The sequence below is a fragment of the Myotis davidii genome, unplaced genomic scaffold (assembly GCF_000327345.1).
Source record: "Myotis davidii unplaced genomic scaffold, ASM32734v1 scaffold46, whole genome shotgun sequence".
NCBI lineage: Eukaryota > Metazoa > Chordata > Mammalia > Chiroptera > Vespertilionidae > Myotis > Myotis davidii.
Window position 1 is genome coordinate 10,260,502 of NW_006383006.1, and position 24,680 is coordinate 10,285,181.

The 24,680-nt window shown below is 36.4% G+C and overlaps 1 protein-coding gene across 1 annotated transcript in view; it reads left to right on the forward strand.

Moving 5' to 3' along the window:
- The window catches only part of DPH6 (diphthamine biosynthesis 6), a 166,820-nt gene extending 148,249 nt beyond the window's left edge, over nucleotides 1–18,571 (forward strand). The window contains exons 6-9 of the mRNA XM_006778111.2: nucleotides 1,763–1,824; nucleotides 6,958–7,052; nucleotides 15,522–15,609; nucleotides 16,921–18,571. Coding sequence (XP_006778174.1) covers nucleotides 1,763–1,824; nucleotides 6,958–7,052; nucleotides 15,522–15,609; nucleotides 16,921–16,974 — 299 coding nt within the window. The 3' untranslated portion in view covers nucleotides 16,975–18,571. The remainder of the gene's footprint in view (nucleotides 1–1,762; nucleotides 1,825–6,957; nucleotides 7,053–15,521; nucleotides 15,610–16,920) is intronic.
- The last annotated feature ends 6,109 nt before the right edge of the window (nucleotides 18,572–24,680 follow it).

The window sequence follows — 24,680 nt, forward strand, 5'->3', positions numbered from 1 at the left end:
TTTAACCATGACCCCCTGGCTCATGGGTCAAAGCTCAGCCACTGACATGGCAGCTGGGCCAGGGTTGAATAATATTAATATTTTATTTAAATACTGGTGGCCCGGTGCATGAAATTCATGCACATTAAAAGGGAATTTTTATGTTTATGTTTATGTTTTATGTTTATGTTTCTTAAAATCAGAACAACCTTTCCTTCCGCAGATCCTGTTAATACTTCAGTTTCGAGAAACACACGCGTGCCATTGGCACCAGCAAGAGCTTTATATGTATCGCACATGTGCGAGTCAACATTTATTTTTAAATTGCCAGTGAGCGTCATATGTACCAGCCGGTCGGACGGTTGGATGGTCAGTCACTTAGCCTTTTATATGGTGAATTAACTAGATAAGCCTACCAGTCTACCACTCTTCTATTTTCTATTTATTCTCTAAGATGTTTGAAGTTCAGATAAAATAGGTATGAATCAGAAAATTCTCACTGTTGTCCATGAGTTAAAAAATAAAATTAAAAACATATAGAGAACTTGTAAAACTTAACACCAATCAAACAATCCAATCAAAAAGTGGGCAGAGGACCTGAAAATACACCTCTCCCAAAAAGATATACAAATAGCCAATAGATATATGAAAAAAATATTCAACCTCACTGGCAATTAGGGAAATGCAAGTCAAAGTTACAATAAGATACCATCTTATACCTGTTAGAATGACCAGTATCAACAAAACAAGCAATAACAAGTGTTGGAGAGGTTGTGGAAAAAAGTAAATCTCATTCATTGCTGGTGGGAATGTAGACTGGTACAACCACTATGGAAAGCAATCTGGCAATTCCTCAAAAAATTAAGAATAGAGTTACCATATGACTCAGCAACCCCTCTCCTGGGTAGATATCCGAAAAACTCAAAATCATGAATTTGCAAAGATATATGCACCCCTATATTCATTGTAGCATTATTCACGGTGGTCAAAACATGGAAATAACCAAAGCGTCCTGTGATAGAAGACTGGATAAAGAAGATGTGGTGCATATACACAATGGAATACTACTCAGCCATAAGAAAGAATGAAATAGCATCATTTGCAACAACATGGATGGACCTTGAGAACATTATGCCAAGTGAAATAAGTCAGAAACAGCTAGGAACCATGTTTTCATTCATGTGGGATATAAAACTGAAACTTACGAACACAAACAGCAGAGTGGTGGTTGTCAGAGGGAAGGGGTGGGGATGGTAGGGGGTCCTAATATGAGGTGACAAGAGAAGATTTGACTCTGAGTGGTGGACACAAGGTGCAATATGCAAATCTTGTAACAGAAATCCACACATGAAACTTATATGTTCATGTTGACTAGTGTCACCTTAATCAATTTAATAAATACAATTTAAAATATAAATAATAGTAAAGAGGAATAAAAATTAAATTAAAATATCAAGGTTTTAAATTTTATATTTTTGAAATGATACTTGTTTTTGTTCTAATTACATACAATTCCTAAAAAAGGGGGGGGGGGATTGAAACAGTGAATCTGGTAGTTGACACAATGCAACTGAAATGAATTGGAAGAAAACATTATTCAGCAACAAGAAAAACAGTTATTGAAAGGGAATAAAAGTAAATATTAGCAAAGTACATTTTATTTTAGGGCCAATTTAAAATACACACATACTGGTTTCCAAGTGAGGAGAGGTTGAGGGAAGGAGATATGTCTTTAAACTTTTACTTAGACATTTATTTTAAAAAATTTAAACTTTCTTGGCAGGTTTAAGTCCAGATAAGCATCTTGGAAAAACCCTGGATCAAATGGAGCCTCATCTCTTAGAGGTAAGAATTTATACTACATGTTTCTCAAAATGTAGGCATCTGTAGGTATCTAAAGGGCGGAACAAATAGTGGTATGTTATAATTATGAAACCAAATTTAATCTAGAAAAACTCAGATATATTCATGATAGATTTTTATGAAAACCTTAAAGTTCTAATGGGTATTAAAATGTCTAAAATTAATTATAGAAATTATTACCAGCTTGTTGGCCTAAATAAAAAAGTAAGCTGTATATAAAAGGAAATTGTTCTATCAGAAAGTTCTTTTATTGAAATGGATATGTTATGCTATACAAAATGTCCTATTCTCATAAGTATCTGATAATCTTTGTGATTAGATGTTTTTTCAACAGAAATGTGAGTAGAAACTTCCTTTAAAGAATATCTACTTTAACTTCTTCCCTTTTACCAATTAGAAAATTAATTTACAGAGTAATAAAGAAGTTTCCCAAGATTTCACATTACAATTGCTTAGCCATTATTGTTGTCAAATCCTAAACGTTTCTAAACATTAAAGAAAAATTCAGTTATTTTCACTCTTTTCTATTAACTGTGTTATACAGAGGTGGGTAAAAGTAGGTTTTTAGTTGTGAGTATGCAAAACACAATTTATTTTTATATTATTATTTATTAATTATTATATTATTTGTGCTACAACTATAAACCTACTTTTTCCCATCCTATATTTTACTAGAGTTTTGGGGCAAATGTATGAATAGTATGGTAGTGCTTCATGAACTAGAATAGTATAATTATTAGAGTTTTTTATTCAACAATCATGATGGAAAAAAGAAAATCACCCTATTTTTTATGAAAGAACCTTTATGATCTCCTTTAATGTTATCATTTTCCCTCCCATACTCTTAATTCATCAGCATTGTTAATACCATTGCTGTGATGTGAACTATCGGCAGTTACACTCTTCATTAACTTTATGGCTTTCACATTTTCTTTGAGTTATTTATATTTGATTATTTTGTAGTTTATCAATATGTACCAAATGCTTAGAAATTCCTAAGATGTTAATTCATTCTTTCTTTCATTAAGCATTATTAAGGACCTAATATGTTTTAGGCAAATAGTAAAGATTAAAATAAAAATGAAATGATTATATAATTATGACAAATTATATTTGATTTCTAGACAAGTTGGTGTTCATTTATTTCAGTCTATCTAATGGGCATGGTTACTTTCCATGCCCCTCTGATTAGACTCTTCCTAAGGCGATTTGCTTTATGGCCAGCATTGTATCTATGTTCACATCTCTAAACAAGCACTAGGAAATTCTAAAACAGTGATCAAATATATCCTCTTCTGGTTCCTCAATATCAATAACACACTTGAGGCCCTGCCTTTCTAGACTTCTTTGAAAGAGAGTATGCCTTCTTGAAACTGTCATCCATTGGCTTCTATGATGCCATTCACTTCTAAACCTTCTGAGTACTTCCTTAGCTTACCTGTGGGGCTTGCCATATATATTTCACTCCTTATATGTTGTGGTTCCATCCATAGCCTTCCTCCTGTGGTGATGTTAGATATCCCCAGGACTTCAACTGCCAATTTTATTCTTATGCCAATTAAGTCTGTTCTTCCATTTCTTCATATGCTCCAGGCATGTGTTAACACCTTCCTGTCTTAGATGTCCTCAAGCACCTCAACCTTGACTGCAGAACTGAACATTTCTTTCCTGGCAGTGAGGGGCCCCTAGTCTACTCAGTTGTCTAAGCAAAAAAAAAGTGAATTGTAATAAATAATTTCACATATTCCATTATGTATGAACTAGAGGCCTGGTGCACAAATTCATGCACTGGTGGGGTCCCTTAGCCTGGCCAGTGATCAGGGCTGATCAGGGCTGACTCTCCCAGACCCGATCAGGGCCAATTGAGGCTGGATGGCCAGGAGGAGGGACTGCGGGAGATTGGCCGGCAGCAGGAGGTTGGCTGTGGGAGCACACTGACCACCAGAGAGTAGCTCCTGCATTGAGTGTCTACCCACTGCTGGTCAGTGTGTTGTCATAAAGACCGGTTGTAATGTCACTTAGGCTTTTATATATATAGACTAGAGGCCCGGTGCACAAAAATTTGTGCACTCGGGGGGAGGGGGAGTCCCTCAGCCTGGCCTGTGCCCTCTCGCAGTCTGGGACCCCTCAGGAGATAACAACCTGCTGGCTTAGGCCTGCTCCCGGGTGGCAGAGGGCAGGCCCAATCCCTAGGTGCACACTCAGGGCAGGGTTGATGGGAAGGTTATGGCTCTACCCCGTCACACTCAGAGCAGGGTCCGTCGAGGCGGGGGGAGGGTTGGGGAGCTCCCCCTATCAGGCACAGAGCAGGGCAGATTAGGGGGTTGGGGCGCCGCACCCTGTCACGAACAGAGCAGGGTGGATAGGGAGGTTGTGGCCCCGACCCCTGTCACACACAGAGCCACAGGGCAATCGGGGTTTGGGCGCTGCCCCCTGTCACGCTGATCCCGGGGTAATTTATTGGGATAACATTAGTTCACAAAATCATACAGGTTTCACTTGTACAACTCAACAAAACATCATCTGCACACTGCATTGTGCACCCATCATCCCAAGCAAAGTCTCTTTCTCTCCCCATTCCCCCCCCCGCCCCGCTCCCTCTTTGCCCAGCTCCACCTAGCCCCCATCCATTTTCCCTCTGGCTATCACCACACTGTTGTCTGTATATTGTGTTTTATATAATAATATATAAATAAATATATGTGTGTGTGTGTGTTTTGCTTAATACCTTCACATTCTTTCATCCAGTCCCCCAACTGACCTTAGGATAATGATTCAGCATGGCTTGTGAAGCCCCATAAGATCGGTCCTCTTTCTAGCTTTTCAGCCTTATCTCATTATTACTCTTCTAGTTATGTTCCAGCTTTGCCAAACTTATTTCAATTTCTAGTAATCATCATGTGCTCTGGGCCTTAACACACACTGTTCCTTCTGGAACCGTTTTTCCTTCTCTCCTGTCTTCTCTCTTTTTCCCTCTCTCCTTCCCTCACTCCCTCTAGCATTTCCTAGTTCCTTATCCTTCAGCTTAATTTTTACTTACTTTGAAAAGCCCTTTGAGTTCCTTCTAGTTAGGCCTCCTGCTATACACTCCACAGCACTCATGCATCAATCAAAGCTACCACTACCCTCTATTGTAATTGCTTGTTTAACATTCTTTCTATACCTACAGACAGTAAGCTGTTATATGTATAATTTATGTCTGCTCCCGTTGTTATCCCCAGCACTTAAAACAATGACAAACGTACAGGTATTCAATAAGTGCATCTTGAATAAGTGCTATGGATGAATATATGCAGCATGCAATTATTGTGTATGTTAAGCATATTATTTGTAAAATGAAGTTGTAGTGGATTTTATGAACCTCATAGTTTTCTCTAGATGGTCGAGGGTGAGGGGCAGGATGAGGGTGAAGTGCAATTTCATTTGCCTTTTTTCCTCCAATTTTAAAATGACTATCAGATAAATAAGTCTGATTTAAAAGGAAAAAAAATAATGATGTAATTAGAAATTCTCACAGGATTATTACAATCTTTTAAAGTGATAGAAAATTAAACAAGGAAAGTATGATGCCCTTAATCTTTCAGTTCAATAATCAGTAGCACTCAAATTAAGTTATATAGATAGGAATATTTATCTATATAAATAAGCGTGTCAGAAAAAAATAGACCCACGTAATTCTCATTTGTTAGGAATTTACTTTTTACATGCTCGGAACCCCAAACATTCTTATAAACCATGCAATGACCCAAGTTATTCCCATATGTTCAAAATGTTTTTTAAAAAGCTTATCTTAACAGTGGTTACATGGAAAACTAATGTTCCTGTTATCTGCTCCCATTAAGAACCACCTGCCATAATTCTGCCTGCTGATTCTCTGCTTTATGACCCAACATGGTGAAATCTATCTACTTTGCTCCTGTGAGTTCTTCTACAGAAGTTTCCTTTCCCTCTCTTTGCTTGAGTTTGGCTATATAGTGTAATTTACATTACTGATCCTTGGAGGGAGCAGTAAAATTTTCATAGATCCGTGTGTCAAGTCTCTAAAGACACATACTCAGTAGTTGAAATGTGATGGATTCAGAATGATAGCACAACCACAAGAATAACCAAATAAATAAGTGCATAAGTATGCAGGTAAAACTAAAGATAGGCCTTGGTCCCAATACTGGCAGTAACAGAGTACATCTGTGTTGTCACTCTTCCTTTGGATTAGGAGAGGCAATAAGAAGGAGCTCTGAAATTCAGAACAAAGGAGATGGAATTTTAGTGATGAAGTCTCTACACAAGAGCAGGGAGATTCTGGCACAGCTAGTGAGCATGCTCCAGCTGATTCCAGCCATGGACAGCCAAACAGATGATCTTACTGTCAGTATCAGGATCTTTTGAATAATATAGCTTATATTTAATACAAATCAGGGGTGTTGTTTTTCTTTGTTTGCTTGTTTATGTTTTTAACTTCCGGTTTAATTAGGTGACATTGTAAGCTATCCCAACCTTTCTTGGAGATGGGTCTTTCTATAGTTTGTGTGCAGCTTGAGAACTTCATAGCTCTCAGTACCCTTGGAACTTTACTGCTACCAATAACCATAAGCATAATAACCATGTTTGTGACTTCTTTTGTTCACAAGGAAAGGCCTTAGATTGCTTTCTCTATGTCTGTCACTGAAAAATGCTCTAAACACAACATATTTTTTTCCTTCCATATATAGGTCAAAGGGCAGGGGGAAAGCACCAGTTTGGCTGCATATATTCTCATTTACTACATAATGACTTAGTGCCTGTCTCTCTGAGCCTCCCTTTCAATCTGAAGCAAGTACATCCCTAAAATGTATAGGATTCTTTAAGTTTTCTCATTATACATAAAAATGTAGGTTGCTTTCACCTTTTGCAAGGGATTTGGAATTATTAAAAGTCCTATGCTTTATGACATTTCTCAAATGGCTTTACATACATGTTTCAAGCAGAAATATAAAATAATTTTTCTGTAGCTTGCAGTCTATTTTTGGAATTAAAGTTTATTATGTGGATATTTTTAGGACAAAATAGTATGTTAATTGAGCATTGTTGCTATCTAATTTTAAGTTTACTGTTTCTTTTTCTTATTTTTATTTTCAGCTTTCTAAGAAATATGGAGTCCATGTTTGTGGAGAAGGTGGAGAGTATGAAACGTTCACTTTGGATTGCCCTCTATTTAAGAAGAAAATAATTGTGTAAGATATCATTTCAGCATTTTCTTCCCTTTCCTTAAATTTAAGTGATGGGAGAACTTAACATTAAGCCCGAGGCAACTTTTGTTGGAAGAAATAGAGCATGTCCTTTAAGTTCACAAACACTCAATTTGTTTAATACCAGTGAAGTCGTCTGAATACCTAAATCAATACTGACAAGACGAGGCCTTCATAGAAGGCTATAAACTTTTTAGACACCGCACTTTCGTTTACTTGCTGATTATGGCCTGCAGTAAAACTGGTACCTAACACTGACACTTTTATCCTTTCATGAAGTGTGAATTGCCTGTATTATTTATCTTTCATTACAGCTATATTTGATAAACTGCCACATCAGTAGCCTGTGGGTTCCATTAACTCCATCCTCTTTCTTCTTTTTTCTGACTTTAACAACACAGAATGGTAACACTAAACATCTCTCTTCAATTATTTCGGGTTATTTTTACAAATAAACTTTGTTTTTTAAGTGAATTCGGTTTATGGTGAGTAGTGTGATTTCTTTGCCATAAATTGTTAAAATTAGTGTAACAAAAAACAGGAACTTTCTCCAGTTTGTTACATTATTACCCATACTCTAATTTATGTCACTCTTCTCATGTGCTGAGAGAGCACTTTATCTGCTTCTCCTAAGCTCCTCTGCTTCTTGGAAAAGATTGTCAGAATTATGCTTGATTTCAGAAACCTCATCTGATGAAAGATTAGAATTTTGTATAGAATGGACAGCTTCAATATTTTCAGCAGTAAGAGGTAACTTCTTTGTACATAGTAATAATGAGGGAAGGAGTGATCTAAGAAAATTATGACTACTGTAGGTGAAGTTTCTAAAAAATACACTTACCTCATGAAACATGGCCAAGACACTTTTATTACTTTATGCAATAGTCACTCACTCTTGCCGCTTTCATGTTCTCCTAACTTTTTCCCATTAATAATCATCAAAATAATTCTTTGGCAAATATTTATCAAGTACCTATTATGTCTTCTGGGACCATTGATGTTCAAACAGCTCTTGCCTGAAAAGGCAGGAGGAGGACACATCTGTGTATATATAAAAGCCTAAGCGACCATTAGACCATTTGACCGGTAGCTATGATGTGTACTGACCACCAGGGGGCAGATGCTCAATGCACAGGCATGGAAACACGGAACAGACTGATGAATTTCAGAGGGAAGCAGGAACAGGGAGGGCAGGAAGAGATTAACCAAAGATCTTATATGCATACTAGAAGCCCGGTGCTGATTCATGCACTGGTGGGTCCCTCGGCCTGGCCTGCAGGGATCGGGCCAAAACCAGCTCTCTGACATCCCCTGAGGGGTCCTAGATTGTGAGAGAGCACAGGCCAGGATGAGGGACCCCACCAGTGCACGAGTCCATGCACTGTGCCTGTAGTCTGTATATATTATGATACAAAATGGTAAAGGGTACAAGTCATGAGAGTGAGTTCATAAATAAAAGATATTTCTCAGACTATGAGGGTCACAAAACAATTCATGAATGAACTGTGCATTAGATGTTATTTCTATGAAATAATACTCTGGTTATTCAAGAAAAGCATTTGCATGCTAGGGTGAAATTACAGTATAATTGGAAACTTGCAATATATTTACTTACTATTATGGGCATAACCAGATTAGAAAAGAAAAAGAAGAAAACATGATAGGACAAAAAATGTCAAAGAATAGTGCTTTTCCTGTTTACTTGGCAAGTTGAGGTCATATATAGCACCCAAAAGACTTTATGGTCAACCTAGACTTATAAGCCATGTACTTCTATGTACTACATCAGCAGAATTTACATTTGTCATAGTGCTTCAGACCTGACAGATGCATCTTTTTTCACAGCCTCCTTTTGTAGACAAGGAAACCTGAGCCTGGCTGACACACTGGCATGAGGGGACTTCGTCATGCTATTAGAGAGACATGACAGGGGAGGTGTCTTAGAAACCACGGTGCCAGAATGAGCCGTTCAGTTCACCTGAACGATCAGTTACGGAGGCGACTTCAGTGGGTGGGGTTGCTCTGTGGGAGTTCTTCCTGTAAGGATGGGCAGGCAAACCAAGGATACCTGATAAGAGCTAACATACAGCTGTGTGCCTGAACACAGGCACAAATGTCTTTTCATTCTTACTTACTTATCCGGAAATCAGTAATCTGATTCTAATGCTTAAGCATCTCCTTTGCTTTTATCTTCATAGGCTCTGCCTCACCTCAGTTTCATCACTTTCTTACTTGATTCCTTTTGCATTTAGGGTTATTATTGATAGATAGGCAGAATTATTGCCATTTTAATTCTGCATGGCTAGGTTTCTCTCTGGGTTTCCTTTCATTACAGCAGTCCCTTTAGCATTTCTTATAATGCTGACTTGCTGGTAATGTACTCCTTTAGCTTTTTTTTTTTTTTTTTTTTTGTCTGGGAAGCTCTTTATTTGACCTTCTATTTTGATTGATAGATATAGTAATCTTGGTCTTAGATCCTTGCTTTCCATTTCTTTGAATACTTCATGTTATTCCCTTCTGGCCTGTAGAATTTCTGATGAATATCTGACAAAATAGACCTCCAAGTGAAGGCCATTGCAAGAGATAAGGAAGGCCTCTTCATAATACAAAGGGATCGATACAAGAGGATATAACTCTGGTAAACATATATGCACCCAGTGGAGGAGCACCCAAATACTTAGAGTTTCTCATGAGAAATCAGGTGTCAGCCTTATGAGACCTCCTTTGTAAGTAAGTTTTCTTTTCTCTGTCTGCCTTTACGATTCTCTTTGTCTTTAATTTTTGGCATTTTAATTATGATCTGTCTGGGCATAGGCTTGTTTGGGTTCTTTTTGCTTGGGGTTCTCTGTGCCTCCTGAATTACTGTGACTTTTTCCTTTACCAGATTAGGGAAATTTTCTGCCATTATTTCTTCACACACATTCTGTATCTCTTTCTCCCTTTCTGCCTTTCCTGGCACACCTGCTATTCTAATGTTATGTTTCACATTGTCCCACAGCTCCATTAAGCTGTCCTCCTTAGCATCAGGCAAAGACTCAAAGCCTCCAGAGACCACATCTGCCTACAGACTGATAGAATTGTTCCCCAGGAAATCGTCCTCAGGTGTGGGGAGAGTTTTTTATCAACAGGGTGGGGCAGTTGCTTCTGCCTGGAGGCTAATTGTTATTTTTAATCTCTTAAGTGGCTTCAAGGCAAGGTGTTTTTCAATAGGGTGTGTCAACTCTCTTCCCCCAAGGCAAAGCAAATGTCTATGTGGGGAAGATGTCCTTTACTGTGTGAGGGAATGATTCAGCCCAGGAAACTTGGGGTGTCTGCCTTCTGAGCTCTATCCCTTAGTCCCCAGTTCTGGGTTCTGCTCTCACAGCTCCAGTCCACTTCACCCTCCCTCTGGCAGAGCACAAGGTTAGTGGCTCCACAGGGAATTTTGTGCATTGGCCCTTTAAGAGGGTGCCTGAACTTTCAGCTGCCACTCTCTGGCAGATAGCACCCCACTGCTTTTCACAGCCAGATGTTATGTGGGTACCCTTCTCAGTTTTGGTGCTTTCTGCTGGGGAGCCCAGCTCGGGGATTAGATCCCAGACTTCTCAGTGACACCCCTCACAGCTGAGATATCTCTCCAGGACTTCAGTTGCTGTCTGCGGGTGCCTGGCCAGCCCATTCATGCCTCCGCCCCTCCTACCAGTCTCTAAGTGGCCTCTACTTTCAGTCCTCAGGTTCTCTCCTGCAAGTTTTTATTGGTTATTTTGGAAGTTTTTCTATATTTTAGTTGCAATTCCAGTTTGTTCCTGGGAGCATGTCTGTACAGCATCCACTTACTCTGCCGCCATTTTTAATCTCTTACTTGATTCCTTTTCCCTAGATTGCTTTCCCATTTCTCCTCACTTTGCTTAATCCTTCCATTTTTTGAGACTTTGGCTGCCATTGCTTCAGTACTTGTTCTCATACCTGAACTCTCACAACACACTAGCAAAATATCATTGAATTAAATTTTCATTTACTGTTGTTTATTTTTATACTAGAGGCCCGGTGCACGAAATTCATGCGTGGGGGGGCCTGAGCCCAGCCGGCACCCTCTCCAATCTGAGACCCCTCGAGGGATGTCCAACTGCCCACAGGTATCGGGCCTAAACCAGCAGTCGGACATCCCTCCCACTATCCAGGACTGCTGGCTCCCAACTGCTCGCCTGCCTGCCTTCCTGATTGCCCCTAACCACTCCCCTGCCAGCCTGATCGACACCTAACTGCTCCCCTGCTGGCCTAATTGCCCCTAACTGCCCTCCCCTGAAGGTCTGATCACCCACAACTGCCCTCCCCTGCTGGCCATCATGTGTCCACATGGGGTGGCCATCTTGTGTGTTGGAGTGATGGTCAATATGCATACTAACTCTTTATTAGATAGGATATACTATTTTACTTACTTTTATGTATTGCAATTTTAGGTTATAACTAGAGTTTTAGGTTGGGACATATCCTAGTTTCAAAAGGAAAAAAAATTCGTCTACATATAAAACCGTTGATCCTCTATAAAATAGAAAATGTCCTATCATAGCTACTGGTAAATGTGATGCTGTAAGTGAATATGCATTGCATACTCTAAAACCATATATAAATGAAATTTATTTAATCTAGAGATAATTTTCTATATGACATAATTAGAAGATTTAAATTTAGTCCTGTAACTATTTCTTAACAATTGACCATTTAATAATATTGGATCCTGTAACTCAGAATTCACTTTTGGGACAAATTTAACAAATTTTCTTATTATACTTGATGTAATGTAATTAGCATACAACTAATTGATTATTAAGAATCCCATTTCAAATGTCTGATTCAATTTTTTTATAAAAAGGGGAAAATTGCCTATAAGAAGAAAACTTAAACTTTTACATGCAAAAATAACTTGATTATAATTAGGGATTTTTTTTTTTAGACACAGATTGACTCTTTTGTATATTGAGAAATCTAGGGAAATCAGGTTCTCCTAGATATTTTTTATCAGATGCATTTTGCCCCAAATAACAGTTAATGTTTTTAAAATCTTATAGGAAAGACTAGTATAACAATCTTAAAAATTCGAACTAGAACATTTTATAGTTCACTTTTTATTCAATTAATATGTGATTACTCATTGATAGATACAAATTTTTAAGATCCAAAAATGATTTATTTTTCTGAGGAGCCTTTATGTAAAGAATTACAGCCTCGCCTTTAAGAGGAGTGGAAAATTGTAGAAACTCAAATAAATAACCTCCTCTCTTATTACTTCTTACTTCAAATATGTATCTGTAGCAATATCAGAAGAACTAAAATCCTAATGTTAATAAAAATTATCATTTTCTTCCCTTTGTAATGAGAACATGGTTTTAATGTCAGTATTTTGTACAACCACATATTTCCATTTGAGTTATCAGTATTACTATACTACTGCTACAAAGATGCTACATATGGGATAGATGGATGGATGGAATAATGGGAAGAAAGGAAGGGAGGAAGAAAGGAAAGAAGGGCTAAATTCTTCCCACCTACTCCTCTTCTCTACCCATTCAAGACACAGCTTAGCACAGAGCATAATAATGTGGCATTTAGCAGCGATGATGCATCAAGTGTTTTCCTTATTGCCTTCTCACATCTATGCGTTATCACCTGGAATTTATTTAAACTTATGAACTATTTTCCTTGTATTTAAGTTTTTAGACCTGTGAAGCTTTATTTTTATTATGCTAGAGATACTATATGGTGTGATATATATATATATATATTACACTTTATACATGAGGTATGCGTGTAGCAAAAAGTATGTATTTTTGTGAAGATAAGTACTTGAAAACCCAGTGTAGGTCTGTGATAGTTTCAATAGATAGTATGTAAATGTAAAGATACTTTAAAAAGTTTAACTGTACATTTATTTGTTTATTTTACAAAAGTCTAATGAGTACCAGTATACTGAGCCAGTGAAGAAATGGAGTGGAGGGCAGGCAGACAAAGATGAACAACAGGAAGTCGAATGCATAAAGTCATGATTATAATGTAGTGGATGTATTGTGAAAGGGCTATCAATGGATTAGCAAGGCTTGGGCAGGAGAAAACAGCACTGTCTGAGGACGCCAGGGCAGGCCTCACAGAAACACTGGAGTGCCTGTGAGGGTGTGCATCACAGGGAATATCAGTGTGCGGTTGTCTTTTTAGAGGAGAGGTAGGAATCAAGACCATGGCTGAGTCTCAAGGGATAATATCAGGTTTTGTTTGTTTGTTTGTTTGTTTGTTTGTTTGTTTTGAAGTGAGGGGGTATAGCCTGACCTCACACCTTGGGAGCATGGCATCAGAGTGCAGAGGCTGAGACCTCATTCTGCTGCCCCACATCAGTAAAAGGGAACATGGCCAGCTCGTGACTACAGAGAAGTTTCAGCTATAGAAGGGGTATTGAGCACACTTGTTAATTCTATTAATAGGAAGAGGGGAGGTGGGAGGCCAACTGGAAAACATTTTTGTTGTGGCATAAGTGGCATTGATTTTCTGGGTTACTCTGAGCGTATTCCAGCAGATGCTGTGCTATTTTTCAGAGATCCGTTAAGCAGACCAGAGATCCTTGAAAGCTGAGTTTCAGATGTTAGTTTATGAAAGAGAAAAGAGTAATTGTGGCATTATTCTGTTTGGAACTAAATACTGTTCATTTGAGATCTAATTCCTTCCAAGTTGACTCTGGCTTTGTGTGAGTGAAATGATGTTGGTCAGTTGGAAATTGCAAATTTTATGGAATACAGAAAAATCATATTCCTCTTTGTTAAATGATTACAATGTTATATATTTTCTGTGGATAATCTTGATTCTGAATGGAGTAGTTACATCAATTGAGCTATTTGCTGTCAACCTTCTATTTCCAGTGGGGATAACTTGCATGAGAAGGAAAGGGCTGAAACCCTTTCTCCTGACAACATTGGTTGGGTTAATTATAGTTTTGGTGCATTCCATTAGCAAGGATATCAAAACCAAGCCGATTAGGTTAGGCATAATTAAGGCCCAGGGTCAGTTTCCAAGGCTGCTATCAGGAACAAAGGGATTGACATTTAGAGTACGAGTGAGATTGTACAAGGAATTGGAATTGAAATCTGATTGATGAGCCAAGTGAAGGGCCAGCACAAGCCACTCTGGAGTAAATGGAAAAACAGCACAAGTAGGGCTAACAAACCAAGAGGATGGGGCCGGAAGAACAGGTGGTAGAAAGCAAGAGGGCCTTCTCTTTATTTTCTCCTTCTCCTAATGCACATCATACCTGGAGGCAACTTCTGATTGATGGAGACTGTGAAGGCCTGGGAGTATTCTGACTCTCAACTGATTCTATTTCTATTAGAAGATTCTTTTTAATATCATAGAAGCCCTTTTCATTTTTATTTTCTTAAACACTAACAAGATGCATATTTGATACTAAAGGTTCATGAATGGTAGTTGACTTTTGTATTTCCATAAAGCATTTTTTTCTCTATATATGATATTTCAAGGGGAAAGTAAACAGATTTTGCCCACAAAAACTTAGTATTTTGGAGCCGAATATTTTGAGATTTCTTCTATTGCCACTAAATAACTTTGCATTTCACAAGTTGATTCAAAAAATATCTTACATTAGTTGCAGAGTCAAATAAAGTAACAATTCTGCTGTACTACAATTGGTAAAATGCTAACAATGTGTTAATATAAACAGTGGAACTAGTGCCCGAGTCATTTAAAAAATATGAGGAATTTCTATTTTTAAATTTTAGCTAAAATGCAAAACACTATTGCTTTATTAATAAATAACAATAAAAATAATTAGTTATTAGAACTTCATGCATAATCTTAGTTATTCACATGTGCTTCACAGGGTATCTTTGATGAAAGTTGAGTTAATTTACATGTATCCATATGGTGCCAGCAAGCAGTTCATACCATTTTACCTGAATGTGGTAATTACTATGTCAGGCAATCAATTTTAATAGCAATGATATTGCAGTGTGAAGAGTTCATCTAGAGCTTAAAATCATCACCAGTGCTGCTTTTGTGAAGGATAATTGAGATTTTGTGTGAAACACTGAATGTATTACCTCATGATAATGAAAAGAATAATGAATATAAAGCACTATTATTTGATGGTTAGCCCATACCAAGCAAATTTTTGAAAATAAAATTGAATAAGAGTTTTAAGTCTCAAAATTGTTCAAAGAGCATTGAATGAACCTGAAAGTTGAACTGTGTCCTCATAAAGATAAAAAGCTTTTTTATTTTTCTTGAAAGTTTATTCTTGACCCTTTTCTCAATTAAATACTGGATTATTAAAAATAGATGTTAATTACTAAATATTGTATACTAGTGGAAATAAATGCAAAATGAGGATATTTTTTATTTCTTCTGGTCACTAGCAGGAGTGATTTGACACAATTTATGTAGTAAATAAATGCATTATAAAATTTTGTATTTCAGAGATTCATCAGAAGTAGTCATACATTCAGCTGATGCATTTGCACCCGTGGCTTACCTACGCTTTTTAGAATTGCACCTGGAGGACAAGGCAAGTATACCTGAGATTCCCAGTGATTTCAAGAGACAATTATGATATGTGCATTGGCTCAATATATATATAATACTATAACAACAGATGAAAAGATAAAAAATGATTTTATCATTAGTGACTTTTTTAGACCTTCTGTCAATAACTAAGAATTTTGCAAATGTTTATCATTTTAAGAGCTCTATATTAGGCATAATTAAGGCCTAAGTGTAAGATATTACATTTCTGAAGAATTTGAAAGGAGAATCACATATATATTAATCAAGGAGAAGACAAGACAGTGTATCACCAAATATTAAATTTTCTAGTAAAATAAGAATTAGATAGTTGTGCATAATGCTTAGGGGAAAGGCTTGAGGATGAATTGGATTTTTATCATGCAAAGTTTAATAAAGAAGAAAAGGAGAAATAAAAGCTTTTCAAAAACATCCAAGGGAGCAGAAGTACAAGTAAAAGATGGAAAGTGAATTGTCTCCCACACATGCCCGTCCTGGATCAAACCCACAACCTGGATATGTACCTTGACCTGGAATTGAACCCATCACCTTTTGGTACATGGGATGACACTCCAACCAACTGAGTCACACCAGCCAGGGCAGGAGTTTTATTTCAAATACATTGTTTGTCAAGATACAGAAGAATGTCAATTTAAAGATGTGGAAAAGGTAAAGACCTGGATTAGACCCTTTGTAAAAGTTCTGCTTCTTGAGATGTAAGGGATTGGAAAAGGCCTTCTGCATCTTCAGCATTCTATCATCAAGCCTTGAGACATGCCCACAATTATCTATACAATAAGGGATATGAAGAATCAGGAGGGATAATGGAAATTGACAAAAGAAAGGGAAAATGGTAACCCCAGAAATCTCAGCCTGAGAGAGTTTCCAAAAGTATAGCATAGTTGTTGGTGCCATTTTTCTAGAAAAGTTACGATAAACAGGTTTGGAAATAGGTCATTGAATCGGGCCAGAAGATGACTATTGGTGACCTTTTACTAAAAAGCCAGTAACCCTCAAGAGAATGAAGCTATACTAACAAAACATCCTTCAGACCCGCTGAAAGGAGCACCTCACTTTAGGTGCTACATTGGCTGCCATGTGCTCACACAGAAAATCAAAACCACTGAATTCTTGCTTAGACATGTTGGCCATTATATGTTCTGCTCTACCTAAGTAGCTAGTTATTCACTTTGTGTTGCTATTTCATTGGCTTTCACAGTCCCATTTTCCCTTACATAAAAGAATGTTACTTGTTTAACGTGGGATCTTTACTGACACTGAATAAATATGGTGCATTTCCCTTTTTATCTTTTAGGTGTCCCCAGTGCCTGACAACTACAGAACATCTAATTATATACACAATTCTTAAAAAGCATTTTTTAATACTGTTTACTAAGCTGCCATTTCCATATAAAAAAATTACATAGCATTTTCTCAATTATGATGTCCTGCTTTTTCTCATTACATTTTTATCATCAGAAAAAGTTAATGGAACCATTGATTAATTGGGGAGATGTGGATGCCATGTTCATTATATTGTCAAGTTACTCAGGATTCACCCTGACTTTTTGTGAACACATCCTATTCATGTCCTCTATACTCTGCAGGATATGTGCCTTTTTCTTTTTTCTTTTTTTTTAACCTTTGCTTCATATACCACCCTCACTTCTGTGACATTTTTTACTTTGATCACAATGGTTTGTTTTCCTCTTTGTCTCTTTCCTGCTCTTATGTCTGCCAATAATATCATGGTGCAGAAGCATTTGAAAAAGGATGAAAAAGCAATCACTTAGCCAATCAGATTTAATCTATTGGATGTCACCAAAGTGCTGTACCATTTTTGCTCTCAGTATATTCGTTGTTTCAACATTATTGGGCAATTAGGAAGACTATCATTAACTCTTATTGGTTATTTTATAACTGATTATTTAAAAGCAACTTTTCAATATTACCTGTGCTGATTTTAGGCAGCTTTTTAAAAAATAGATTTTATTTTTTAGAGCAATTTCAGATACACAGCAAAACTGAGCAGAATGTATAGTTCCCATATACACCTGCCCCCACACAACATAGTCTCCCCATAATCAACATCCCCCACAAGAGCAGTACATTTGTTACAGTTGATGAACCTATGTTGGCACATCATAATTACCCAAAGTCCAGTGCCATATTTATTTTCCTTTCTGCATAAAAATCCATAACAGTGTTATGTTGTTTTCTAAATAAAGAAGATGCTTAGCCATGAATGGAGAACCATCTGATATGTTGCCCTAACATCTTTCTTTCAGTGTTGCTCCCAAGACTCCTCTTACATGTATTATTTTCTCCAGTAATAGAGAAACACTGGATATTCTCTTACAATGCCTTCTGCTTCTCTTCTGCCTTGCCTTAGCATATTCTTTCTTCTTTGTCTTCCTGTCTTCTTCCATTTTTTAACTGTTTACATCCTGCCCAGGATGCAGGATTGAATTCAAATATTCTTACACATTTAGCCACACCCCTGGCCTGCCCTAACACTTTGTTTCTTCTGTGCTTGTGACAGATAGCTAAATCAGCTTTATGTTATAGTTGTTTAAGGAATTATTGTGTCTACTAGGTTATAAACTTATTGAGGATTATTCTTTTTTCATCTTCATACTCTCTGTAATAGCTATTCATTCTGCAATAAGAATTTTTGAATTTAACTTATTATTATTTTCATACTTCATTTTTTCTTCCTACAGAATTTTATAGACATGTGCTTTCATTTTATGTTGCAAACCATTTAATGAAAGTCATTTTTTTCTTTATTTTTCTTTTATCTTTGTTGTTGGAGAAAAATGTCCTGAACACACTGAAATGTAAAATACAACCTTTAGAGGGGTTTTTAGTATAAATTTGCTATAACTAAGATTTTCACTTTGTATATGATAACCCTTAAATTTTTAACCTATTTAAATTTTTCCTTATTAAAATCTTAAATTATTTATGTGAGTGTGTCAAGAATATCAACTAAACATGGTATTCCAAACAAAATAACTGTAAAATGGTATGCTTCAGGTTAAAAATGGGGAGATATATTAAAATTTCTTTTGAGGTCCTAACTTTATTGCTCATGGCAAACTTGATGTTAAAATATACCATACATCACTACAGTGACAGACTTGAGAAAATGAAAAATACAAAGCTTTACATAAATCAGCCAAAAGATCATATTAAAATGCATAACCTTTACAGAAGAATCAAGACTTATTTTTAACTATTCAGAAGCTATTTCTTCTTTATATAGTAGTTGTTTTAGATTTTTCAAACAGCTTTATGGTAAACAATATTTCAAATTAATTATTGGCATAGCCATTGCATTTATAAAGAGACAAGGTTCACAGAAATTTAGCCCCAATTTTACTAATGTATCCTCCTATCACTTAGCACTTAATTTTGTTTTTAACTGAAATAATCATATGGGACAATTACATATGTTATATACTTATAAAAGCTCACATTCTTAGAAGTTATAACTTAAAAACAGTATATTCTCATAGCTCATTCTTGGCTCTTGCATTTTATTTTGCTTTATTTCATAAATATCAAATATACTAAAAAAAATTATAACATTAAACCATCTCTGTGCTTTTATTTTTCTTGTCAACAAATGCCTGTGAGTACCTACTCTCTTTAAAAGAACTGTTAGGCCTACATGTAATTCACTACAAATATCGGCAAATTACAGTGTAACTATAATTAAAGTTATTGCAGGTAAACATTATTATGAGTACAGTGACACATGTCACTGGTTTGGCTAATATGGACTGAAGTTATGGCCTTAATATTGATTCAAGGTGAAAAGTGATGTGTACGATATGATCCTATTTTTCTAAAAAATACTGGTGGAGGCAGGGAGTTTATATATTTAGTTATACTTGAAAGATCATAGTAACAGATGGGCATATAATAATCAGACTGATAACATTGGTTTCTTTGGGGGAAGCAGACATGAAGGGGAAAATACAGAAAAGCTTAATTCCTTATAATTTTTTACTTTATACAATGGGCATATAGTTTTGAATTTTAAAATATTTGATTAAGAAAACTAGGTGAGAGGGTGGTATAGTGAGTTCTCTGATAAATATGTAAATGTTATTCTACAACATTTTAGCAGTCTAGGTAGAAGGAGACATACTAGGGTCCTTTAGAAGTAAGTGAAAAAATAGATATGTGATGACTAAAAGTATTTGAATGGCACGTCTCGAATATGCTGTACACAGGAATTTGCTCTGACCGCTCTTAGCAACATGTTTAAATTTAAAGATCCCCTACATGGAGATATGCTGCCACTGTCTTCATGCCACCTCAGAAATACAGGCGTGGGTATTCAGGTTTACAGTAGGTTTACAGGTGTTCGTACACGAAACAGTTTATTCTTGTATTATTATTTATTAATTATTGTATTGTTTTCCATATGAATAACTATAAACCTACTTTGGCCCACCTCAGTATGTTCTTACAGAAGAGACAAAGGAAGAAGATACGGGATGACTTATTTACCAATACTTGGTTTACCACAATTTCCTAACCTCACCCACCTGCTCCCCATGTTTGCCCTCAGGCTAAAGAGAGAACACTGGTTTGGTAAAAGGGAGCAAGCATGTAGCGGGCTTTACAACCTAATTCCATAAACCTCAGTGCTATGACTAGGGGGTCAGGTGGATTATGGCCTTCAATAGCACTGAATTACTGCTGCTACAAATGGTCAGTGGAGCAGATTAATAAACCAGGCATCAGATTCACCTACATTTAAATAGCTTCTTGACTAACTCCTGTCCCAAATGCATGGATTCAGTAGTAGCAACAATGTACCACTGTGTCAGCGAGTCGGGAATCAAATCGGATAGTGGAAGAGAGTATGTGACAGACTTAGTTTGGGAGAAGATAATAAAATGGCCCAATTAACTGATTTCCGTATCTACTTCCAAACTCTAATTGGCTACCTTTGTTTCTTTAATTTTTAAGGGGCAGGGTTGAGGGGTTGTTATGCTCTCCTATGCAGCCTATTGTTGTTGTTATTGTTGTTTTAAAAAAACTGTAGTTTCTGATTGGTGTTTTTTAAACTTCCTCTTTGGTGATTTTTTTTATAAAAGAGAATTGTTATACTACTTATTCGTTTAACATATTTGTTGAGTGCTTACATCTTCGTGCCTGACACTGTTCACACAATGGGGATTCAATAGTGAATTAAACATCCAAAAAATTATTTCTTTCGTGGGGCTTTTATTTTATGGAGTGAGACAGAGAAATTAATCAAATATATAAAATAAAGGAGAAGGTGGGAAAGTTGCCTCCCTGGCCATAGAATGGGTTTGGACTTTATGGAATAAGGATGCACTGAGAATCCTGGGTTTCAGTGGTGATAGATATAAACCCAGATTAAGAGTAATAAGAGTAGTCCTTTTGTTCATATGGCAGATAGTGATGATGAACTTTGGTGTTTGGAATAAGGTGTGGAAGGGGTAAGGCTCTTGTCAGAAACCTGTAGATTGTTATTCAGTAAATTGGAAGAGAGGCCAAAAGAAAATACTCAGAATGAAATATAAGGAAAAAAACAAAGATAGAAAATATACATTAGAAGTGAAGGAAATAGAAACAGTGGAAAAGGCTTAAAGTACATATAATTGGAGTATCAATAAGAGAGAAGAGGGATAATGGGATATTTAGTGCAATATTTGAAAAGATATTGACTGAGAACTTTACAAAATTGATGAAACACACCAAGATACCAGATTCAAGAAGTCTTATAAACCACACACAAAGTAAAAAGATAACCATATTTAGGCATATGCTGATAAAACTGCTGGAAACAAAAGGCAAAGATAACCCAAAACAGCCAAAGTGTGTTAGAAAGAGGCTATTTTCAAAGAAGCAACTATTAGAATGAAACCTAATTTTTCAAGAGAAAAAAAAAAAGCCAGAACAACAGAATCACATCTTTGGTAGTGCTTTATGAAAATAACTGTCATCCTAGAATTCTGTACCTAGCAAAAATATCCTTCAAAAATAAAAATTAGGAAACTTTTAGGATGATAATAATGTATTTGTCAAATCTCATTGATGTATTTCTGGTTTGTTCATTTCACTGTAATATTTGTTCTCAAGAAATAAGTAATTATTTAATTCCAGTTAATAGTGTTCATATTAAGACTTAATATCCTTTTAGTATCTTTTATGTGAGTCTGCTAGTACTATTCTTTTTCCTTTTTTTGTATTTGTTTGAAAATTTCTTAAAGTCATTTTTGTTTTACACCAACATTTTATTTATGTAAATTTTAAGCATGCAAAAGGTAAAGGAAGGAGAAATAAAGACCTTCTCAAAATATAAGCAAATAGAACTCAACAATACATTAAAAGAATTATACACCAGGACCAACTGAGATTTATTCATAGAATGGAATGATGGTTCAGCATATGAAAATTAACATAACATACTACATAACAGAATAAAGGATAAAAACCACATGATTTTTCTCAATTGATGTAGAAAAGGTATTTGACAAAATTCAACATGCTTGTATGGTGAAAACACTCATCAAACTAAGAATAGAAGAAAATGAACTTAACATAATAAAAACCATAAATGGAAGCCCATAGCTATTATTATACTCAGTGGTGAAAAACTGACAGCTTTCCCGCTAAGATTAGGACCAATTGAAAGATGCCCTATTTCATTGCTTCTATTAACACAGTACTAGAAGTCTTAGTCAAAGCAATTAGACAAGAAGAAGAAATAAAAGGCATTCAAATCAGTAAGGAAGAAGTATGTAAATTTTTTATTGGACATTACATGATCCTATATGCAGAAAACTTTAAGGATTACACACACAATATTAGAACTAATGAAAAAATTTAACAGAGTTTCAAGATACAAAATGAACGCACAAAATTGAGTTGCATTTATATACACTTAAAAACCTGTCTGTAAAGGAAACTAAGAAAACAGTCCCATTTACAATAGCCTTGAAAAAAATCAAATATTTAGGAATAAACTTAACCAAGGAAATAAAAGACTTATACACCGAGAACTACAAAACATTGCTGAAAAAAATTAAAGACATGAATGAAAAGACAGTCCATGTTCATAGTTTAGAAGATTTAATGCTAAGTGACAATGAGATATCACCTCACACCTGTCATTATGGCTGTCATCAACAAATGACAAGTGTTAGCGATGTTGTGAAGAAAAGGGAACCCTAGCACACTGCTGGTGGGAATGCAGATTTGTGCAGCTCTGTGGGAAACAGTATGGAGTTTCCTCAAGAATTTAAAAATGGAACTCCCATTTGACCTAATCATCCCACTTCTCAGAATATATCCTAAGAAACCTGAAACACTCATCAAATTGAATATATGCACCCCTGTGTTCATAGCAGCACAATTTACAATAATTAAGAATTGGAAGCAGCCTAAATGCCCATCAACAGATAAGTGGATAAAAAAATGTTGGTACATTTACACAATGGAATACTATACAGCCATAAAAAATAAAGAACTCTTACCATTTGCAACAGCATGGATGGACCTGGGAAGTATTATGCTGAGCAAAATAAGCCAGTCAGAGAAAGGTAAGTATCACATGATCTCACTCATATGTGGAATCTAATAAACCAAATAAACTGATTATCAAAAATAGACCCAGTGTCATAGAAGCAATAACAGACTGTTGAACCTCTGAGGAGCGTAGGTGGGAAGAGATCAACCAATGAACTTGTATGCATATATGCATAACCCATGGACACAGACAATAGGGTGGTGAGGGCCTGGGGGAGGGAAAAGATGGGAGCAGGCCAGAAGAGGTTAATGGGGGAAAAAGGAGGACCTATGTACTACTTTCAACAATAAAAAAATTTTTAAAACAATAAAAAACAAAATAGTAAATAAAAATTTCAAAAAAAACCCAAATTCAATAGTTCATTGGGATTAATTGATGAAAATTGTTCTTTACGATAACCTTAGACAGTTTTCATCTTTTTAAAAATTGTTTCTTTTAGAGCTGAGATTACAGCATCTCAAATAAGTATCCTTCTCCATTCCACTTTTAAGTTCAAAATTAGAGAATTTTGAAAAATTAAAAAAGGACATCTGTGGCCTATTTAATGTTCATTAGATCCCTACAGTCGTTTAGATCCACTGAACTAATACACAACAACAAATATAATTGAGATTGAACACATATTTGCTTTCTTACAGATATGCCCAGTGCTTTAAGTTTATTAATTCACTAGAGGCCTGATGCATGAAATTGGTGCCAGAGTAGGCCTTCCTTCCCCTGGCTCCCGGCACCGGCTTCCCTCTGACACCTGGGACCTGGGCTTTCCTCCAGCCCCAACTTCATCCAGAAGTATGTTCGGAATGACGTCCAGTCTAATTAGCATATTAACCTTTTATTATTATAGATATACTTTATCCTACATTAGATAATTTTATTAGTTTTATTAGTATACTAATAGTATTATATTTTTAATGGAGCTAACATATGACTTTCTATGCTACTGCATAAATAGTATATTTTTCTATTGGAATTTTTAATTTAAAAAAAATTTTTTGGGAAACCAAGTTGGCGGCATAGGTAAACACCGGAAATTGCTGCCTCCCACAACAACTTCAAAAATACAACGAAAAGACAAAACGGACATCATCCAGAACAACAGGAAGGCTGGCTGAGTGGAAATTCTACAACTAGAAGCAAAGAGAAAAGCACACTGAGACCCAGAGGAGGTGCGGAGGTAAAGTGCAGAGGTACGGAGGCTCAAGCGCTTGCGCGGAAAGGGGCTGGCACCTGAGGATGCAGCTGTCTTTTTGAATCGGGAGGAGCTCACAAGCTCCCAAACGCTCTGAACTCCAGTTCCGGGAAGTCTCTGGGGACCCAGGATTCATACAGGGAGAAACTGGACTGTCTGGCAGCTGGCAGAACTCGGAACTTGAGGGCACTTTCCCTCAGAGGTGCTTGGAGCAATTACCAGGACACTAAGATGCGGGGCCCCTTAGGGCAGGGCTGAGGATCAGCCATAGCTGCTTGCTCCACCCTGTTCATTCCCTGAGACCCCG